Source organism: Phalacrocorax carbo, chromosome 1 (genome assembly GCF_963921805.1).
Source record: "Phalacrocorax carbo chromosome 1, bPhaCar2.1, whole genome shotgun sequence".
NCBI classification, from domain to species: domain Eukaryota; kingdom Metazoa; phylum Chordata; class Aves; order Suliformes; family Phalacrocoracidae; genus Phalacrocorax; species Phalacrocorax carbo.
This window is the reverse complement of record NC_087513.1, coordinates 129,771,251-129,794,923: the sequence shown is the minus strand read 5'-3', so window position 1 is coordinate 129,794,923 and position 23,673 is coordinate 129,771,251. Positions and strand designations below refer to the sequence as shown.

Below are 23,673 nucleotides of genomic sequence, written 5' to 3'. Positions count from 1 at the left end.
GATAAATCCTGCATAACATTGACTGTTTATGGAAGGAGCAGATGGCATCATACTAAGCTAGTAGAGTTGTGTCTGGTACGTAAAGTGCTGCCCTTGATTTCAACCCTAGGGTAGTAGATAAAGTTGCCTTATAAGTCATTGAGATGTGCCTTTGTACACAACTGATCTTAACATTTCGGTGCCACCCACAGAAAAGATGCTGTACTTTGCTTTGTCATCTGCATAACATGACTTTTCTTTAGCATTTAGTAGAAAGCCATTCTACTGAAGTCTGAGAGAGCTCCCTTCAGAGACCTGAGATGAAGACTTGCATTGATAAAGCTGATCATATACACTGCTACAGATAGATAGGTGCTACTATAACCTGTTGGGGACAGTTCATCTAACCAAAACAGAGGAAGAAAGATCTTATTTAACAGAGGAGACACCCGTGTACCTCCTGGCTCCAGAATAAGTTAAGCAAGTTAAATAAACTGTACTGTTTGCCTTCCCAGCTGAAGCAGTAATCTTGCATAGTCTGAGAAGTTTCAGGAGTTGCTTGTTTATATTGTTGGTACCTCAGTGGTGGGGACTTCAGTCCATCTCTAACAATTCTGATCTTCTAATAGTAAAAAGTTTCAGGGTGCATGATGAGTAGCTGAAGCATTTTCATATCTCAGTTTAGTTTCCTTATTATCTTAACTTTTAAGAAAAATCAAGGTAAACAAGAAGGAACATTGACTTCAAGTCTCTTAGAATTTACTGAAATGCCACCTTTGCTTTAGGCAAAATAATGTCCTCTGCAGCGGGATATATTCCTTGCTTCAGATTATTTAACTACTTGAGCTCAAAGAATAGTTCATTAAAAACTGAGAAACTAGGAGTTGAAGGCAGAAACCTAGCTTTTCAAACTCTTTACTCTTCTTGCTAAAACCTAGAATTGAGGGAATGAGTCCTAAGTCTTGAGAGACAGGAATACGGTAATCCAAAGCTGTATGTTTAGTTCCCTCCCTGTGAGTGATACTTTTTTTCACATGCTTGCTTTTACATCTAAAACATATTTAGATAAGCTTATTTGCTTGTGCATCTAGCCTGTTTATAGTGTTGTTTATTTACTAATAAACCAGTTTTTAAATGCTGTACTTGTGCTTATTGAATGATAATCAAGGTTTAGTTAAAAAAAGGCTTTCACAAATATTAGTAAATTATTTTGCAGAAAATAAATGCAATGTTACCCATTTCTTAACAGAATCATAATTTAAATAATTTGCTATTGTATTTTCACTAAAATGTCTGTGTTCATACATATGTGCATACATACATGCAGTGCAGACATGTATATATGTATACACATGTGCATGTACATGTGCATGTACACACATTATATAACATCTGTACAATTAGTCATTGATAGCTGTTACAATGTTCTTAGAAAAAAAGATACTTCAGAGCAGATAGTGCCTGGTCTTTTTCAAGACTCAGTTACAAGTTTTATGTGCTTGTCTCATATAATTGTATTAAATAATAGTAATATAGAAGATTAGTTATAAACATCTTGGTGCTGAAAATTTCAGAGTAAAGAACACTTCACAATGACAGGTGTATACTGAGGGTATGTCAGGCAAGTGATTCCCCCAGCCCAGAGAAGAGTGATTCTTAGTTAAGACTTACGTTCTCACTGCCAAGTCTTAACTGCGCTGCTCAGATGAGCCTTGAGTACTGGGTGCAAGGCAGAGCTTGAACCCAAAACTAGAAGCAGGGGAACATACCATCTTCCCTTGCTAGCAGTAGCTGGTTTTGTTTATTCACATCAGCTGCCATGCAGTTTGCTGTTTTGCCTTGTGCCAGCTGTTCACCATGCAGGAAGGCAGTTAGATTTTGGGGGTTAGTTTTACTGCCAGATTGGAAAAGAGGTGAGTAATTTTTGCTGGATTAGTGAGTTGATTTTGGTTTACCACATGCTCAGATGAGCAGTGGAGCACACACGAGACCAGGAACAGGGGAGAGGGTTGCGTACGAATCGCTAAAATGAGAAACTGTTTGTTAAGCACAGATGACACTCAGTCTTTTTATTTAAAAAACAACATATCTCCAAGGAAGAACAGGGTTTCTTTCATGTCTCTGCTTACACTGCCAGCTTTAAGTAGAGACGATCTACCACCATTAGTGGTCCAACAGCTTTATCCTTCCATTTCTCCAGAGCTCTACAGGTAAGTACTGCCTGGTCTGCTAGCACTTGCTGTTCACCTTGTGTCTGTGCCATATGCCTTGTGGTGTCATGAATCCTCAAAGCAGAACAGTTCCAGCTTGGGACTCTCCCAAGTTTTAGATAATTCATTCAGATTCTTTGTTATGGCGAGAAGTATTTTGCTTATTAAATTTCCTTCCTTTTCTATTTTGCCATGTTCATGTCTCCTAAATCTTGTTAATAGCCAGCTACTTTTTCTCCAGGGTTTCTTAATGAAAATGTTTAGTAATATTATTGTCAGGATCCTCCCCGGAGGTATTCTGTTAACCCCTTCACTCAGTCCGATGTCCCTTGTCAGCAAGTGTCGTCATCTGTTCTTCACCCAGTTCCTCATCCACTCTCTGTTCTTTTGCTGGCATTGTAGTCCAGAGTTGGTTTTTATAATTAGATCCTCTGTAGTGTTATCACTAATTGCTAAACAGGACTTAAACCAGCAAAAGTTCCCGTCATTTCCATTGCTTAATGGGAAAAAAAAAAATCTCATAATGCACAAGAATATCCAGTCTTCTGCTGTGCCTTTTTTTTCATTGACCCCTGCATGTATGTGGAAGAACATCTTCTTTCATCATACAGACCTTGGTAATAAATGGACTAGGGAAAATTTCATCATATCCAAATCCTGCCACATCTGTTTCAGTTTCCTTTTACTTCTTTAATGGACTCTGTGAGTCATAATCACTAAAAAAAAAAACAAAAAAACCAAAACCAATATTGATTGAAGGGGTGGACAGTTTGGAGGGTTAAGGAGGAAACCACACACACCCCCATGCACCTCCCCATTTAGTTTGTAGCCAATTCTGCTGTCAGGAAAAATGGTGACCAGTCATGTCATGTTTTTAATGAAATTTGGTGTAAGTTTTCAAAAACTGTTTGTATGCTAAAACATAAAGGCTGCAATTTAGATGTGCTTTTATTTCACCTTTTTGTTTTATGTGAAGTAGTTATTTTAGGTGCACAGCTTATTTCAACCTATTCTACACAGACCAGCACTATGTTTTAACTAGGTTTTGTGATGCATGAGAAGACCAGACTTCAGTACACATCAGCACTGGCGTGATGTGTATGCACATTATGAGTATTTAGTGTAACATTAATTCACACTTCATGAGCTCTTTTCGTGCAGGAGCATCTGCCTTCAGAATCTGATGGTGAATAGGGACTGTGTGAACCTGATGCAATGCAACTGCCCTGGTTTTACAAAAGATGATGTGAGGTGTGTAAAACATGGTCCTACGCCTCAGCTTATTGCCTTGAAATCATTGTAGCTTGGATACCATTTGGATATATAAACAGCCACAAAGCTGAGCTATGCCCTCTTTTTGCAAATAGAAATTGCTGCACATAAGAGACACGATGGAAAATGTGTACAGTCTATACAATATTCGAGCAGTAGATTGAGACCAGTGGCACTTTCCCGAAAAAATAAATTACCCGAAATTTGCAGCACATTCATATTCAATTTCATCACAGCAGATGCTCATTAGTATGTTGTTATTAATTGGTATTCACTTTAGGTTTTGTTTAAAATGAAGATAATAATTAGGTTTTAATTACTGCATCTTTCTAAGGGGGGGAGGGGAGGAAATGCCTCTCAAAGCACTGAAGTATTTCCTGTACGCTTTGCTCCATTACATCTAAGCCTTGAAAGAGTCTGAGACAGAGTTTTCTGCCAAGACGCTTCTTTTCTACTTCCTTTTCTTTCTTTCCTGTTTTTTAAGTATTAAGAACTAGTTCTAAAGGATCTGTTTGATGGACGTACTGAATCATATCACAGTAGTGAGAGCCACCGTTCTTTATAATCAAATTACCAAAAAGGCTTTTCACAAAAGTAACTCTCTCAAGCAGCTGATTAATGAAGTGGTGCCACTGTTTTGTATTATAATTAATTGAAGTAATACAAATAACTTCTGTAGTCTGTGGAAATTATCTCCTTTGCAAAGCAGTCTAACAGAAGGGGAAGTTAGCAAACTAGAAGGGGGAGGTTTTTGTGTGGTGGCTTTTTTTTTTTTTTAGTTTCTTGTTGCCTTCATCATGCATAAAACCATCGGTGACACAACATAAAACAATAAATGACAACACAAAATACCACCAGAGAGGGCTTGAAGAAATGGGAGGGAGTCACATGCAGAAGAAAGCAAAAAGGCACATGAGAAAAGTGAGAAAAGTGAGAATGTAGAAAAGATTTAAAGGGTCATGAGTGTGGTGGGACTATAGAGAAATATAGGAATTTGGGAGATGCCAAAGAGTAAATTAAAGACTTCAACCTACTGTAGAGGAATAAAAAGCATTGACCATCACATCTTTCTTTGGTTAATACAGGAACTCACAATGGTTGAAAGAAAATTAATCTAAGTAGGGGCATTTAGTTTTCACTGTATCTAGGTATGCAAAATATCAGAGCTAGAATAATTAGTTCAGTCTTCTGCTACCTTGCTGGTGTGAATTTCTGTCAGCTTTTCCTTCTGTTTATTTTTCCCTTTTTCCTTTCCTCGGACCTTTCTTACCTGGATTCTCTAGGTCACCATGCTGCCCTTAGATACTGAATGCATTTTAAAGGTTGGTGTGTTAGCCACTCAGGCACCCTGTTAACAGGATGGAGGAGAATGAGGAGAATGCTGAAGTTCCTTGGGGTGTAGTCTAAAGCAGCTGGCACTGAGGGAGGGGCTTTCTAATTTCAACACCTAAATGCAGCTGCCACCAACCTTCCTTCCATAACAGAAAAGCTGGTGAGAGGTAGTGCTTCTCAAGTTCTTCTCAGGCACTCTGTTTAGGGTAGGAAGATACTTGTCAATAGTTAAATCTACCATGTCCCCTTACTTTCAGAGAGTTGAGCTTTGATATTTCTAAAAAAGAAGAGGAAAGGTAGACACTAGCAATTTCTCCACCCTCTGTGCAAAAGTAAGAAAACCAAGTTCACTTCTCTGCTCTTACCGGAAGGGTTGTGAGCCTGTGCCTGCTTCTGCTGGAAAAAACCCCTACTCACTGACTACGCTGTTACGGAGTTAGAGAGTTGGGTCCGTTCTCTACTTAAATTTTCACTTTAATGTAGAAAAACACATCATGGTTGTTTGGGCCAGAGAGGTGGAGTGAGCACACAATGGGGCCTTGTTCTAGAGCTGAGTTTTTAGGCATTTGTGAGACAGGAGAAGAGATGGTGCTACCCTTCAGTCAAGTGTCTTGTTCAAACACCAGCAGCTGTAGGGACAAGACAAATACTAAGCTATTCGGTACAGTACAGCGGGGTGAACTTGGACATGTGTGGAGGCACAGCTGACCTTCAGGAACTCCAGAGATACAAAGGCATTGCAACTGTGAAGTCTCCTTTCTTAATGTGTGCCCTCGTGAGCGTTCCCTGGCATGTGTGGTAGCTGAACAAGGTTATTTTCTTTATATGACTGAGCGTTTTGTACCCTAGTTTGTGCTTAGTCATGGGAAAATCTGCTTTTCTAGTGTTTGTAATTTACCAGCTCTGTTACAAAGACACCATCAGTTTCCTATTATGTAATTTGTGTAATCTTAAATTCTTCCTGGGAAGGCAGGTTGGAGATTCGCAGTTGCCCTCCTGATGCTACAGGAAATAGTTATACAATTATTCAACTTATTTCTTTAATATTTTGTTGGCCAAGGACAATGGATTTTTTTTAATTACATCTGTTATTTTTATGTTAGAGGCTTAATTTGTCCGTCAAATGAGTGAATAACTGCGTTGAATGCAAACTATATACCTTTGGTTCCTTCATCTGTTTATTGCTATTTTAAATGCAATTAAAAAAAAAAAGTTTGGTTGCATGGGAAGAATAAAGACATCTTTTCATGAATGGAAACTATCAAAGAAGCAGACTTATCTGCTGAAGTCAGTTCTTAATGAAATCAAATGTCATGGAACAAGTAAGGACTTCAAAACAGAGTTCTATTTTCACGTGCTCACCATTCAGTCTTTCATGGGAATAAAGAATGCAAAAATGATGATACAAATTTAGCCCAAGTTCTTACCATAATGTTAGGGGTGTCAGGTTTTCTTTACGCAAAACATTCACCATTAAAACTAAAATATTACTTGGCTTTGATGTTTTAGGGATCGGGCTTTTTTCCCTTTTTTAAACCTACAGGTTATCAGAAATCAAGGAAATATAAGAAGTGATGATATAAGTAATTCCTAAAGTCCTTCTAAATTTGAGGTACCTCTTCCTTGGATTCATAAGTATGCCTTAATATTCATTCTTGATTGCCTTAGAATCTTCTAACCCTTTTGTTTTCCACCAATTACTAACTCTAAGATGTTGCAGGAAGCTAAAGGTAAGGAGATACTAGCACATTATCAGTAAAAAATTGTGTGTGTGTAGATATATATCTGTCTGTGTGTGCATGTATACATTTTTACATACTGATTTTTGTATTTTCTTTACCCATTTAAGCAGTGACTTTCAATTAGCCTGCCTACTAATATCAGGTCACTAAACTCTATAGCTGATGCTTTATTCTTTCGTGTGGGTTGTCATTCGTTTGCTTCAGTTGGCTGGCAAAGGTTGTTGTATATCCATTACCAGCAACACAGCACTTTGCATTTCTGAATTGACAAGCAGCTATATTGACCTAGCGCTTATTATGGGTCAACAGCTGCGTTAACCGACGGAAGGACTGAGGGGCAATTAAAATGAATTGGCAAAAATATATCTTCCTAATTTACTCCAATTTGTTATTTATGCTAACATTGTATGGCTTCTATGGTGACACTAAACAGAATGGACCCAATAATGGCAATTAACATAAAAATATAATGGCTAATCAAATTGACAGCAACTGTTTCTCATCATCTCGACACACAATACATTATCAAAACAAACTATTATGAAGGAGGTAATTTCAGTGTTCTATTCAACCTGCTTCATGTGTGCAGTCAGGGAGATGTGTACCAGCAATTACAGCTGAATCTAAAAAACTAAACAAATAACTTAATCGCTGTCGTCCTCCTTTTTTCTTCTTCAGGAAGCAGTAATCAGGATTTACTAAAAATAACTGGTGTATAATAGTATAATGATGATGCATATCGTAGAATAGCTAATAAGGAATAAAATAAGCTTCTGTGTGTCTTTTTTTAAAATAGGTTCACATGAAGTGGAAAAAAGTATACAGTTAAAATATATAAAAAATAACTAAGCAGTAGTAATAGTTGTCAAATATCTCAACATGAGTTGCTTAATAGTTATAGATACTTTATAACATGTCAGTAGAAGTGTAAAATTAGCTGAATTTAGTAACAAAACTTGGCTTGATGGGGTAGAAGAGTGAAAAGCTAAGTTAAAACAGAATTCCAATAAGCAGAAATACTTTACCAATTGCTCTTCCACTGCATTTTCAGGATCATTTCTTGTGGTATACTGAGTTTCAATTTTACATTGGGTTTCTAGCTCATCAAGAAAATCTTCAAGAGTTTGTCCATATCTACATGTGTACTAAATGTATTAAAATGGAGACTACTTCCACGTTTGATGCGGTTACGGATATCTCATTCTTAATTAGGATTTTTGTAATGCACAACTCCTCAAACCATTGTTGGCCAATATTTGAACTCCAGTATCTCAAACAGCAGGGACTGGAATGTGGTTTTATTGAACAAGAGTTCAAGAAGATTAACTTGAAAGGGTTTTGTTGTAGCGTGGGCAAGATGGATCTCATGTGTATTCAAGCAATCTTCCAGTACACAGAATGGCAACAGTGACACGAATGCATCCAGGCACGTACTTTTGAACTGGAGGAATAGCAGAGAGGCTTGACATTGCTGACATTCAGAGCATTTAATTGAATATTGTATTTCACATGTACACACCTGCAGATTTTTGAACTAAATGTGTGATTACTAACATGCAGTAGCTTTCACAGATGTGTAGAGCAAGGTGATGACATAGCTGTAAAGGTGTATATGCACCTGTTCTTATTTGAATGGCATGTTCACAATTAATGTAACCACAGCTGGCGGGGTGGGGGGGAGGAAGGGAATACAGCCAAACACCTGTATTTCTCAAAAATATACATTAATTCTTTTTCTTTTTTGAGATCATGGCATTGTACAATTTACTGAAGTACTAACGTTATTCCTTTGTCCCATCATTCTTATGACTTTCATTTTGTTGCTAAAGCATCATTGTGAAACATGTATCTATATGAATGGATAAATGCGATTTATGTTTCTGTAGGAATGGATAAGTTTAGTATGGTTTATATATATGCTTGGTGTAAATTCTGAGAAAAAGTGTAGAGATGTAGTAAAGAGATTTTGCAATATAACAAAAATAGTTCCAAAATCTGATGTGAATGGTACATATAAACTGTTAGGAAAAAACCAGAAAGAATCACTTTTTGGTAGTAGACTCAGAAATGGGTGCAAGAGATGCACTTCTGAGTTGGGTTTTTAATTACTGTCTTCTTATATTACAGTATTCTGATAAGGCCCTGTACACTCAGCTCTGCTTTTACCGATACATTTTTGATGTGGAGTATGCAATGGACAAAGTGATTGCTGAAGATGAGAAAGGTAAGTTTAAATTTGTAATTAATTAGCTAGAGTCTAATAGCACTTTGTGTGCTGGTGGAAACTAGGCCTACACATTTATACTCTTCAAATCTGAACTACAAAACAGAAAATAGAATGAAGTATAAATTTAGGAATCCCCTGTAAGAGGAATGTGTTGTTTTGGAGTTAACCACTTTAAGAATATGTATGTCTCCTTTCTTCTTTTGAAGCGACTGTGCTTCAGAAACAGCGCTTTTTTTGCATGTTACACCATTAGAGAAATCCCTTTGCTTGAAGCGTGAAGGACACATCAGCTTCAGTAAATCGATTAATTAAAACATATGTATAAAATATCTAAAAGAAAAGCCAATTAAAATTTATATTCAACTATTAATACTGAAGAGACACTTTTTATCAGGGAGAAAATGACGGCACAAGAAAAGCAGCAATGCTAATTGACTACAAAGCTCTCTTAAATATACAGATTAAGCTAATGTTAGGAAGATTTTTTTTTTCTTCTCTTCTCCCAATTACCATAACATTTCTGAACTGAAGCATTTCTAAGCTGTAATGGATCCACAGATTTTGTGCAGCTAAGTGATTTTCAAGCTGACAGAAGAATATTTCTGAAGGTGGGCTAATGCTTGGTCCAACGTGGAATTCTGAATAAAGCTGTGTTTGAGTCCCACCATTGAAGTGCGTTGCCTGCAGAGAGCAGTTCCACCACATCCTCTGGGCAGTTCTGGTGGTGCCTGTGAAGAAAAAGTGCTACCACTGGAGACTAACTACTGTTCTGATAGCTGCTCTGCTGTGACAGCCTTCCCTACCCCTACCCTGCATCACCAGCTAGGTTGCTGGGTCATGGAAGGAGATTAAACAAAACTCAGTCTTTCTAAATATTGTTTTAATAAGCCTTATATGAAGATCAAACCAGCGTAACTGCTTAGCTAAACAGTGCTCAAATAAGCAAACAGTCTGGTTTTGGCCTGTTGTACTCATGTTTCATCGTTTGGAGGTTCTCATTTCCTTTCCTAATCCCTCTAAGACAAAGAACTCACTCTGATGCTTGCGCTTAAGAATAACTTAGTATGTCCGAAGAAGGTCACGCTGTATAGCCATCTCAGTCTAATACAACATTGTAGATGTACTGAAGGAATGTTATATGGTGGATGCTACTGTAGCTGAAACCAAATCACTTTGTGTGTAGGTTTCTTGCCTAATATAAGGACATAAGAGTAGAAGAGGCTTCATGAGTGATCACATCCAATCCCCTGCTACTACAGACCACCGTATCTGCAAGTTCATGACACTTCATTTTGAAACCTGAGGGCAGTTCTTCCCCTTTTCATGTGTTTCAGACCCTCGTTCTATGACAGCTGAAAATTCACTATAATTTTGCCGTTGTTTGTGGCTGTTTTATGTTCATTCACTAAATGTTTATTTCACTTCCCTGATGTTTTCTACTATGCTTTTGGAAACAGTGGTAACATCTCTATTTTATGTTAAACTAAGGCAGAGGCACTCTTAGCTTTCTTTAGGAAGAATTGGTCTTGCTGCATGATCTTTCCTCTTAGCACCTTTGTGTGCAGTCTTTTCTAGGTTGAATTAATCTTTGAGTATGAGAAACTAGAAATTACATGGTATTTTAGATGGTATGTATCCAGTGTCTTGTACACTGGATCTGTATGTTTGTTGGAAGTACCTCTGCCGATGCTTTCTTGAGTCATCTGTGCCCTGTTCATAGCTGTATCATATCATGAACTTGTAGTTAAGGAACGATAGAAATCTTGAGGTCTGGGGGAGTGGTGGAGGGTCCTCCTGTCATTTTGGAACCATCAGTTCATATCTGAGGTTCATGGCATTTTGTTTTAATTTCATTTTCTTGGTTCATTCATTTCGTACTGCTTAATCTCATTTGTAAGTTTAGACTTCAAGGTTAATGAATTATCTCTGAAAAATGGTATGGTGGCTTCTGCATTCACATAATTTCCTACCTCCTGCCTTCTTGGACCCTCACCGTGAATTGGGGAAAGTTCAATAAGGTTAGTTTCCAGAGTAATTCTCAAGGAATTGTAAGAACTTAGAATTATTATTAAGGTTGGACGAGACCTCTAGGATCATCAAATCCAACCATAGAATCATGGAATTATTAAGGTTGGAACTGTCCTCTTGGACAGTTTACCTTTCAGCGTGGTGTATTTTTATCTTAGCTATTTGGAAGTTAATATGTGATCATCTGGCCAGCCAGTGATTTCAGTCTTGGTGCTGCAGCAGGTGTTAAGGCCAGATAAATTAGATCTGTTAGTTTTCCTTTGAAAACGGGTTCTCTTCGAAGAGACTAACCAGGTGAGTCTGGTAAACCTCTGTACAGTTTTGTCCTATTTTTCAGATATCATTTGGGAGGAAGTCATCTTTCAATTGCTCTAAAATACATGCAGAACTTGAGGATAATTGGCTATGGCTATTTGGGTCAGCTTTTTATTTTACAGATACTGGTGTTCTGTTTCCTAGTAATGTATGTTACTGATCTGATATACTTCATTTAAAACTCTGTAGGATTGAAATAATTTTCATATTCCAATTTTGTTGTAGCTGTGAAGTAGAAATTTAGTGAACTCCCTTTAATAACATAACATTCATGTTTATTTTCTCTTGGAAGACAAAATATGTTGTTTCCATGCCATCATTCACAAGCCATTCTGTCCTTGACCTGTGATCAGAATGATTGCTTTTATAAAAAACGGTGGCAAAGTTTTAATTTAGGTTTTGTACATCTTTGGTGTTTTCAGTCTCTTTTTTACTTTTTATGTGACTAAACCACTTATTTACTGTTGTTTTGATTTTAGTTTGGGAAGGTTTTTGCTTTGTTTCAGGACATTGTTTTTCAGAGCTTAAACAGCATGGACTTTAGGCGATTCTACCTTTTACTGCCATTTTTCCTCAGTTTTTAAAGACACGTTGTTCTTCTTTCTTCTAGATCGTGTTTATTCTTAAAAGCAGCTTTAGGTTGTTACTCACCTTGGAGTATTCTTCTGTAAAAAGAAAGATCTTTTTCAGTGGCTGGAGATTGAAGATCTAAATGTGTTTTCCGCCGTAGTTTGAAAGAATTAATAACTTTTCTCGTTCAGAACCTTAAGATTTTGCTACTAGTTCACTTGCGTTTTCTATATTTGCCTCTTCAAAATACAGAACAGGTTTTGTTTGTTCAGCTATTTATATTGAAGGTCCATACTATTTATTGAAATGGAATCTAAAATAATAATTGTGAAATCAGTGGGAGTTCAAAAAGACATTCAACCTGCTCCCTTTCCCTGCAAGAGGATCGATACCATAGTCTACTTTTTAAAGATAGGCTAAATTTAAAAAAAACGTTGGTGATGCAGGTTCTACAACTTGTCAGGTTTTACAGCCAGTTTCTTCTCGTGCTTCCTGGTACTTACTCTAGTGAGCTCTATATATAAGGTGAATTTTGCTTTCTGAAGCTTATTCCATGCACAAAGGGCAATAGAATATTTTCTTTCTCATGGAGTTTTACATATTTAAAACCTGTATGCTATCGTCTAATCTTTCAATGACAAATCTGAACTTTTTGGAGGAATGGGGGGATACTTTTCCACTTCTCTGCATGCAGTGGTTTGGGTTGGGTTTGGTTTTTTTCATATACCTTCAGTAGGTCAGATCTGTCAGAGTGGAATATAAAAGAAGGATTAATTAACATGTTTTGCAGACCGTTCTTTTGTTTATTTATATCAGTGTGGTGTTTACAATATTTGCAACAGCATGGTTCACTCATGTTTGATTTGTGATCTGCTGTAATCATTGTATACTGCTGATGGCCCATCTTTTCCCCCTAAGAATCAAAAATAAGCTGGTTGGTCTACGTGATGCTTTATAGTTTCATTGACTGGTGAAGTCAGCTGTCAATTATACCATCCAGGAATATTGGGATTATGTAGTTATGGGTCTTTAATCCAATTGTTAATAGTAGCATTTATCCTCCAAACAAATGTTTCCATTCACCTGGAAGTTTAAGGTCTGTCATGATGATGCAGTTTAATATATTAACATTGTCATACAGTGCAGGGTTCTTAGTTTTCACACTACATGAAGTGAAATTCTGAAATTCTTCGCTGTCTTTCTAAATTAGGAACTGTTGCACAGTTAGTATCAGGTCAAAATCCTATTTTATCTTCAATATCAGTATGCAAAACTCCCTAATTTACATTTACCAATAATACCATAAGGACTGTTCGTTCTGGGTTTTTTTTTTAAATCAGGAAAGGAAAAAGTGCTCCACTGTGACTAGTAACATACCTAAAATGTTTTCAGCACTTTCTTACACTTTAGTTTTTCGAACCTGGGTTGTGGGTTTAGTCAGACACTGCTGCCTAGGCAAACAGTCAGAGCAGTAAGAAGCAGCAAAGTAGTACCATCCTCTGTACATTTGGGTGAAAAAAGGGTAGGTAAACTGTCAGTGATTTTAAACATGTGATGTTTAAATACAGAAGTATGTTTGCTCTGTACGCCTTAACTTCAGAAATGTAAACCCATGTATTTTTATGGCTATGTCATCAGGAGATCAAGAGGGAGTATAGTGAGCTTTGTATCATTATTCCATTCAAATATTGGTATGGTTAATATTCAAAGATATTACTCTTTTCATCTTGCTTCTACAGTAAAAGTCTTTAAAAACAAAGAGAAAGGGAGCGCACATAAAGTCAGTACGACTGCTCTGCCTCACATAGGTGTCTCCAGTTCAGTTTCCCCTCTGGGCATCAAATAGAAGTCTTCATGGAAGATAAGGGTGTTGCAGTCTTCTTATTCACAATGACTGCAGCATTATTCCAAAGGCGTTAATATCACAGAGGTTGTTTATGATGCTGCCATTTTTGTAGAGAACTAGGATCCTGGTCATAGGATTTTTTCTGTTCTGTAGTGTAGAATGGGACTAAAAGCCACCATCTGTCCACTGTGCCATTTCTAAGAGAAGGAACATCACAAATTCTGTTTGCAAGGTATTTAAGTATTTCAGGGGCAGAAATTGCAAAGATGTTGTGGTATATTTCACAGAATATTTTCAACTATTGAGTCCACGGTTATTGGATTCTGAACAGTCTGGGCATATCTGTTTAACAGGTAAGCAGAAGGAAGTGAGGATGGGAGGAAGATAAATTTGGCAAAAGTGTTTAAAAAGTTCCTGTTTGTTGGGAAGACCTACATCTTCAAAGTATATGCCACTTTGTGGAAACAAGATACAATTGTTTTGATCATATACTTATGGACTGCAGTTTTGTAAAACCAAATGCATATTCAGAGGATATTTTCACACTTCGATCACAGCTTTGTGTGCGCCTCACTCCACCCTTCCGTGCAAACACTGAAAGTGCCTAGTTTACTTAGCGATGTACAAACTGCAAAATTGCGTTGGGAAAAATTAAACTTTTCTAAGCTGCGTGGCCTAGACATAACACCATAAACTTCAGCTCTGAATATTTGTGTGAATCCTGTTGTTTCAGTGTTGGATGTTTTTCCCTGGTATGTTCACCGCTTGGTGTGCCAAGTAGCAGGTTGAAGTGATTTTTTTTTTTTTAATCGCTCTTAGAAAGAAGACAGTTTATAATGGGGATGTTGGCAGAGCTGCTTGTCAGTGTGGTTTAGTGTATGTCCTCCTGTCAGCTGGTGACGGTGGTGAGACTGAGGGAGTCAGGCTGACTGCAGCTGGGGTTGAAAGGATGGGCTTGAGCAGGGAGCAGTTCCTGCTCCAAGACACAATGTGGAGATACAGTCAGGTAAAGAGAGGAGAGCAGGTGTGGAAGGATTGTGTTGTATGTGAAACCAGTGTAATGAAATGGAGACTTCTGGCATTAGAGCAATTTGCCACATTTTTATCAACATACAGGCAGTAACAAGAAGTACAAAAAAGTACTTGTTGCAATACAAAAGAAAGGGCATGTAGTTATCTGTGTGGACTTTCCAGGGGAAGATAGGGAGAAATCATGTAAATAACCTATGTGTGTACGCATTTATTTTTAAGATGGCAACAGCTGAAACTTGGCACATCTCTTTTCAGAGAGCACAGTTCGATAAAGCATTTCTGTTTGCAGCGCATCTCCAGACACTGTCGCTAAGATGTCAGCTCGCTATAGGGATCTTTACCTCCAAGCAAACAAATGGTCTTCTGCACATTTACTGTCAAGTACTTTGTCTTCCAATCATGTTGTTTTGAAGAGATTGTAATACAGTAATTTTCAATAATTTAATCTTTGAGTATATCTTCAAAAGCAGTTTCATTTTTACTTAGTGTGTTGTTTTAAAGAGGAAGATTTCTGAACCTTTTTTTAAATTTAAATAATAGTTTCTTGAGTATTTTTAAATCTCACTAACGTTTTTGAAAGCAAAAAAAACTATTGAAAATTATTCAGTGTAGGTTTTTTGACCGTTTTGAAGTAATGTATGGGCAGTTAGCTGATCTTTAAATCTTAAGTTATCCTCCCATAATGATCATACTTTTTTTAATTGCCAGTTGGACATTTTTAACGTCTCAGGTGTAACTTGTTCTCCATTCAGTTTCTGCTCATGTGGTCTTTTTGTTAAACCTACAAAATCTAAGTAAACCCCATTACACTGTACATTTCTATAACCCTTCCTTTGAGCACAAACTTAATGGGCTGTAACACCTCTCTGAGTTATGAATTGTTATTTTCTCTGCTTGTGAATGAAATAAATAGAAATAATGAGTTAAAACAGTTACGATATGTCCACAACATGGGAAATCTGTGGCATGACAGGAGTGCATTTACTGTGGCTCATACGGCTAATAGAATGGTTTTGATTAATGAAAGCTACTTTTACCTTGCACGCTGTATTAATGTTGCAGGTGGGATGAAGCAGTGGCTTAACTAACTTCTAACTCCTGAATTGGAATGGTTATTTGACCTCTTCAAATAAATCTGCTGCTACTGACAGATACATTTTTTTCTTTCTGTGTGTGGGGAAAAAGCGAACACAAATATCATCTCATTTGCACTTGAGGATTTCTGCCTCCTTTATCAGTCCTCTTGTGAGCTTCTCTAAACAGAAAATATTTTTAAAATCTTTTTTCTTCACTGTTTCTTTTATGATCTGCAACTCTTTGACAGCTTTCTTACAAGAGACCTTTCTGGTTTCATCTCCGTTAATAAAGTTTGGGGTTGTTTTTTGATGGGGGGCAGTTCTGTTGTTAAATGCAAGTCAGAAGTGACAAGGCTTCTTGTAATGACTACTGCTTCTCACAGCAGTAAGCTCTTTTCTCTAGTGGAAAGTGCAAGACTAGCATGTTTTTCCTTTTAGAATACCCTTAAGTTTGATGGATCTGGCGTGGTACTCAAAAGAAAAAAATTCCTGTCTTTTAGATACCAGAATTCTGACATCAATGCTAATTTTTTTAAAATTATTTTAGTAGAAATCAGAAATACACATATAAACAATTTAACTCTGTGTAATCCATTCAGTATACATGTGCCTAGACATCAGAAGGATAATGTAATGCTAAGGCTTTAAAGAGATTTAAAAAAAGATACAATTATCTGTATGATTTTTAAGTCTCATAAGAAATGTATTTTAGAACTTGCCAGTGATGGCTCATAATCACTTTGATATTTTGAGGAAAATGGTAGCTTTAAACAGATGATACAGAATTTATTTTTAAAAATGTATTGTGCTTATACAGTCGATGGCTTTTATTTCCATAATGTTTTTTACTACATAATTATACATCTTAATTACGTAATTACCGTCATAATTATTATGTAATTACATGTAGTTCCACTAATTACAAAATCAGGAAGTGTAATTATCTACTAAAAACTTTCTGAAATCTTATTTGTTCACTAGAGATTATTTAAAAGACCAGTGACCTACTGAAGATGATGTACAGTATAGTACATGATACCAGCTCTCCTTTTCCCTTTCTTAATGGTCAGTATAGTGTAAGAGGGTTATGGAAAGACTATTGTGTCTTTAATTATTATTCCCTTAAAATAAGGTTGGAAACCTTCACTGTATTGCCTGCAAATTTGGAGCCTCTTAAATTTTGTCATTGATATCTTATACCTTTAAATGTAAAGATTCTGTAGCTGGTCTTTACAGAAAGTTGCAGAGGTTCAGTTAACATCTTTGTAACTTTATTCTTTGTGTTTTGGTTGAGGGTATCTGGTGTCAGCTATAAAGATGCTTGGAAAAGTATTGTTTATGGCCCTGTATATGTGAAGTAAAGCCTTAATCCACAAAAGATAGGGGGAATGCAGCTGATTTCTCTTGGGCTAAAGATTTTTTTTATTGAGTAAAACTGCTTTTTGAAGATTTTCTTTCCTGTATCGGTATTTGTTCATGTCTGTGTGCTGATTTATTACTTACTGTTGCACATACTTGGTTATAAATTTGTCTAACCGTGCAGTTTGAAACCAAAAATTGTTTACTGCATGTGAGAGAAAATTCATATTCAGGACATTTTTATGGGTGTTTGAAATCCTGATATTTTATTAAAACTGCACAGATAGAAACTCTGTTTTCTATATATTAAATAAGTCGGCTACCTTTGGTAGATTGAATGAATAGAGTATTGTAAAGTGTTAATTTGGTGATCTTTTTTTTACTCTGTAACACTGTGATGTATCAAAATGATATCAGAAATAGAAGGCTTTCTCTCACACTCATCATAACAGCAAACATGCATTTATTATGTCACAGTATTAAAGTGAACCACGAAGGGGAAAATATTTTCATTAACAGAAGACAGAATTCATGTGAAAGGGATCATGTAAAAAAGTAAGTGATCACAATTTGTGAAACTAAGAAAAAGGGAGAAAATTGTCATCTCTGTGTCAGAGGGAAATGGTGAAACATTAACATGAAGAAAAGAGGTTACTGGAATATTGACATGTCTGTGGAACACTTCAAGACTTACTATTGTGTATGCACATGTATCAGTGTATAATTCTTCTTTGCTCATTATATAAGGCAACTGTTTTACTGTATACTTCCCAAAAGCTATTTTCACCTCCTAGACTTGGCCTGGATCCGCAGGTGATGTGAGTCTGTCATCTTCTTGACGTCAGATGTAGTAGCCTCAACTCACATTTGCTAACCATATGAGCCTGAAGGAGAATTTGTCTCCAAACTAGTCTGAATTATACTGACTTTTAAAAGAAACACACAGAGTCATTAATTGTGAACACAGATTGTGAAAACAGGATCCTTATTTGATCTCCAAGTTTTAAATTAATGCTGCAAATAAAATTATTTTAATTTTACTAACTGAGGTATAATAACTGCATGGGAGACATTTCTTTTGAAATATCTTTCTGTATCCTTAACAAAAAAAGGATTTATAACAAAGAAAATAGAGTTATGCTCTTTTCTCTAAGAAATGGATGGGGATAAATTCTTCTTGTTATTAAGACTAGAAGGCTATGAAGATAATAGCGTAATGGAAGATATTTGTTTTCTGTAGGGGACACAAAGACAGTGCATAGTACATGTATAACAGTGCAGCACAATTCAGAGAAGTGTCTAAATACAGCTTAAATTTCATTTATTACATCAAAAAACACTTCCCTTCATAAAGCAGTATTACATTTTTGTCCTCTCTCTTATCAGAAAAATGTGGCGGTATCAACCAGTCTGGATTGATCTATTTCTTGGGGGGGCAAATGGAGCACTTGAAGCCATGGGTGTTACTGCCATGGCAATGAAGAGTGTGCAAGAAACTGTTTGGAGTACATATTTCAGAAACTACCTCTGCTTCGCAAGCCATGCTTCCACTTGCACAGTTTTCAAGCCCCCCTCTCAGCAAAGCCACACTTGTTCCATGACAAAGAGAGAGAACCACCTTTTCTTGTTAGTTATTTCGAGGATCATCTCTTCATAACAACCCACCTACCAAATTTCGTGTTTCAGGCTAATGTAATTCCGTTGGCTTCTGAGAACAAATGAGTCTTCTGTGACAGGCCAAAACATGGCTCGGCCTTGAATAAAAACAATACAGCAGGAGGGTGTTCTTCTGTCCTGGCTTGTCCCTCTTCAGTGAGGGGGCTTGGATAGGTGAGAGGGGCGGCTGGTTGGGTTAGGGAGCTCTTTGTTTTTATCTAGCAGAAATGAGTTTGGAAGAAGTTGATTTGATCCTGACAGGATTACAACTGTCAAATGCATATCAAAATGTTTTGCTATCTTATATTATTTAACTCAGAATATAATAATGTAATTATTTTGACATGAAAATGTTACGTACTGTGGTATTTCCACTTATCTTTAAATAGACATTTTTCACTTTGAGAGATGCATGCAATAAGACAAAACAACAAAAAAAAAGAATAAAAAGGAGTGAGTGACAGCCTAAGCTAGTTTATTTAGATGATAAAAACAAATAATATTTGACATTAATAGAATTTTACGGACTTGGAATTAAAACATTTAGCTAGTTATAATATTGTTTTATATTTCTGGTGTAACAATATTATGTTGTGTAAACAGCCAGCAGAACATAACAGTAGCATGTTTACAGACTAATATTTTTCTTAGAAATTATGTTACATATTCTAGAGGGAGGGAAAAGGAGCATTAAAGGGAAATTTAAAAATATGTATGACTTTTATACGGCTCATAAATATATATGTATTCACCTTAAATTAGACTTTTTTTTTACTAGAGCTGAACCTGTAGTTTAAAGCATCCTCAATGAAAAATAGTAGTGAGTGACCAAAACAAATATAGTTCATATACTTACGAAGAGCATTAGCTACCATGCTTTTGAACAGTAATGGTAAACTATAATAGTCAAGACCTTGATGTGAAAAATTTTTATTATTTAATACTTTAAATTTTGTATTGTACAGGAGTCAGTGGATTTGAAATTGGTTATCATGCATGCAGTTTCATGGTAACTTGACACATAATTCAATTGTTTCAAGTATTACTTAATTTAGGAAGTCAGAAGTGTAGCTTCTTGGTTGGAAACAAGTATGTCCATAATTTTGCAAAAGCGGCAGATGTTGGAACACAAAATGCATGCATTCAGTGAAGCACAACTGCTGCAACTCTTCTAGCAGTTGCATTTAGAAAGAAAGAAAAAGAGGTTCTTATCTCAAGGTTTAGTTTCTGAAAGCCTCAGTGCAGGTTTAAAAACAGTATTTCTATTTTTTCCATTTCTGTTCTGCAAAGATTTATCAGCTTTTTCCCAGCTTAAGCCGTACTTCAGATACCACAGTGATGCAAGCAGCTATAAGGGCAACCTGGTTATAAGGACACAGCCAAAAATATTTTCACAGTGTTTCCCGAAAACACAAACTGTGATACTTTCAGAAATTACAGTGAAGTGTCCATGCCTTTTTGAACTTTTGAATACAATCTGAAGTCTGCTTCGTTTTGGATTTTTTTGTATTACTGCGGCAAATTATGAACATAAGAAGTACTCAATCAAGAGTTCTGGTTAGACAAAACACGCATTTTGTTTCAGTATTTAGTCTATTAACATATGAGCGTGCCTATGTTTTCTAGCAAGTTCCAAAAAGGATCCTTTTTGTTCTATTATGGAATTTAAAACTAGCGATTTTTGATACAAACATGTATTCTCTGTCCACTAGTGAATACCAGTGCTGCGCTGACCCGTAGGGTGTAGGTAACCAAATATGCCTTGTTTTAAGCTGTCCCTCCAGGCCAGCACCCGCTTTTGCCTGGGGTATCTTTGGGTTTTGAGGCACCTGTGATGTGGCTGGCTGCTGCTCTCACCGCTTCTCCGTTTCCAGGTATCTCTGCTGCCCTGGCAAAAAGCACTTTCACTCATGTAGGTCCTGGGTTTGCTCAGCTCTTCCAACATGAAGGTACATTTCAGAAAGTGAGGAAATTCCTAAGTGAAAAGGAAGAAGCAGTTCAAGTTATGGCAGCCACTGTAAAATGTTTGTCTTAAACCCTAGTATAGTACCTAGGATGTGTAATACAAGGGTTTGATGGCAGTGGCTCATCACCTGCAGTCCCAGTGCATCGGTGCTTCTGGTTTTCTTTCCTTCAGTTCTATTAACTGCTGTTTAGGAGGGAAATTTTTGAGAAATTGCAGGCATGCTGGACTTTCAGGAGCCCTCATCTTCACCACGCCTTGCCCCCCTCCTTTGTTGTTTTATTTTTTTAATAGTCTTACTCTTTAGAGATCCTTTGGAAATAGCTTTCAGCTTCCTGCTGCCATCAGCATCCAGTGTCACCTGCTGCATGTTTTAGATCCACGTCCTTCCAGGGATTAAAGTGCTTGTGCTTTACTGTCGTGAAAGCCCTAGGCATGCCGTTGGGTTAGCATCCTTCACCAGAAAATAGATGTGAAAGGAGAACAACAGTACACTCTGACTTCCCAAAGGTTTTATGAGGATAAATGAACGAAGGCTACGATGTAACCAAAGATTACTGCAGAGCAAGATAAACAGGTAATTACCACGGTAAAGCCTTACATTGCACATTCATACCTTAGGATGCCTTTCAGTTACTTGTCTATGTGCCTCTACCCTGACTGTAGAAACAGTATTAGTGGTTCAGCGCTACACTTCAAAAATTATGTTGCACTTTGAGAGGATTTGAGTTGTTGAGGATTTTTTGTAACAACTGAAGTCTAATAAGCTATCGAAATACAAAAATGAAAAACAACACAACTTCATTGAGCCAAATACTTACTCCTCTTTAAGTCTTACTGTTCTCTGTAAAACTCCTCCCTAGATAAGGGAGGCCAGTGGCACCCTGGCTTGTATCAGGACTAGTGTGGCCAGCAGGAGCAGGGAGGTGATCGTGCCCCTGTACACGGCACTGGTGAGGCCGCACCTCGAATACTGTGTTCAGTTTTGGGCTCCTTAGTACAAGAAGATCATTGAGGTGCTGGAGCGTATCCAGAGAAGGGAAACAAAGCTGGTGAAGGATCTAGAGAAGTAGTCCTATGAGGAGCAGCTGAGGGAACTGGGGTTGTTTAGTCTGGAGGAGAGGAGGCTGAGGGGAGACCTTATCACTCTCTACAGCTACCTGAAAGGAGGTTGTAGTGAGGTGGGTGTTGGTCTCTTCTCCCAAGTTACTAGTGACAGGACGAGTGGAATTGGCCACAAGTTACACCAGGGGAGGTTTAGATGGGATATTAGGAAAAATTTCTTTACCAAAAGGACTGTCAAGCACTGGAACAGGCTGCCCGGGGAAGTGGTGGAGTCACCATCCCTGGAGGTATTTAAAAGATGTGTAGATGGAGTGCTTAGGGACATGGTTTAGTGGTGAACTTGGCAGTGCTAGGTTAAGGGTTGGACTCGATGATCTTAAACATCTCTTCCAACCTAAATGATTATATCATCCTATAGCAATTATAGAGTAAACCTTTCTTTTTCATGGGGGAGGGAAAGGCTGCAGGTTTTATTTATTTGTTTGGTCTTTGCTTCATAAGAGACAAGTAAAGAACTTCCAGTTGTGACACCAAAATCCATGGCACTATGTTGGTACCGTAATCAAAGGCCCAACAAAATATTAATACTAAGGTAACTTCTAATTAGGCTGTCATAGGGATTCATGTGGGGTTTTTTGTTGAACAGGTTGTATTTCATAAATGAGAAGTGCCTGTTCTGAATTACACGAGGAGAGAGCATAGTGCAAAAGAGGAATAAAGCCATAAAAGAACAAACCAGATGTATAAAGTGAATTTGGCAAAAAACAGTGCTAAAATTCACAATACAGAAAATGCAGGAGAGAGTCCTGAGAAATAGAAATGTTGAAGGATTTGGAGAGGCAGCAATAAATGAAACTAATTTGCAGTACAGCTTCACAGTGAAATTAGTTTATTGCAAAATGTAGCCTTTATTTTTATGGGTTTTTTGGACCCAGTGAGGTTAAAATTAAGTCCTGCATTTCCAGTAGGAGCTCCCCAAACTGGATTTCATTACGGCTGTACTTGTTATCCTATGAGTTTTTCTTGATTAGGGAAGTGTTAAATAAGATCTGTATCTATATATTATTGAAAACCATTGCATGATCGTAGGCAGAGCCTTACACTAGCATTAGTCATCTCTGAAAGAATTCTAGAGTTTGTTTAGTTTGAAAATAAGTCATTTTGTATCATCTTGTAAAGTGGGGAATGGAAGAAGTCTCTGGAAAAGTATGTGGTAAAGAAGTTGTTTGGTTTTTATCGTACCCTAAACATAAAATATGATTTGGGAGGAAGTTTCTCTTTGCAGAAATCAGCGGTTTTACAGATATTGAGTACATCCTTGGGAAGTTTCTTCAGCAGTTTCAAGCTGATGTTTTTGAAATACCTGGAGCAGGCCAGTATTTCTGTTGAATAGTACATTTTTGAAGGCCATTATTACGATTGTCGTGGTTTAGCCCCAGTCAGCAACCAAGCACTATGCAGCCACTCGCTCACTCCCCCCACCCCAGTGAGATGGGAGAGAGAATTGGAAGAATAAAAGTGAGAAAACTCATGGGTTGCGATAAAGACAGTTTAATAGGTAAAGCAAAAGCTGCATGTGGAAGCAAAGCAAACCAAGGAATTTATTCACCGCTTCCCATGGGCAGGCAGGTGCTCAGCCGTCTCCAGGAAACCAGGGCTCCATCATGCGTAACGGTTACTTGGGAAGAGAAATGCCATCACTCCGAACGTCTCCCCCCTTCCTCCTTCTTCCCCCAGCTTTATATACTGAGCGTGACGTCTTATGGTATGGAATATCCCTTTAGTCAGTTGGGGTCACCTGTCCCAGCTGTGCCCCCTCCCAGCTTCTTGTGCACCCGGCAGAGCACGGGGAGCTGAAGAAGTCGTTGACCGGTGTAAGCACTGCTTAGCAGCAACTAAAGCATCTCTACATTATCACCACTGTTTCCAGCACAAATCCAAAACACAGCCTCATACTAGCTACTATGAAGAAAGTTACCTCTATCCCAGCTGAAACCAGGA

General features: G+C 37.4%; 1 protein-coding gene across 2 annotated transcripts in view; it reads left to right on the top strand.

Moving 5' to 3' along the window:
• Positions 1-23,673, top strand: part of POLA1 (DNA polymerase alpha 1, catalytic subunit) — a 205,541-nt gene that overhangs the window by 151,070 nt on the left and 30,798 nt on the right. For both annotated transcript variants that reach the window (XM_064473896.1, XM_064473904.1), the window contains exon 36: positions 8,663-8,759. In XM_064473896.1, coding sequence (XP_064329966.1) covers positions 8,663-8,759 — 97 coding nt within the window. The remainder of the gene's footprint in view (positions 1-8,662; positions 8,760-23,673) is intronic.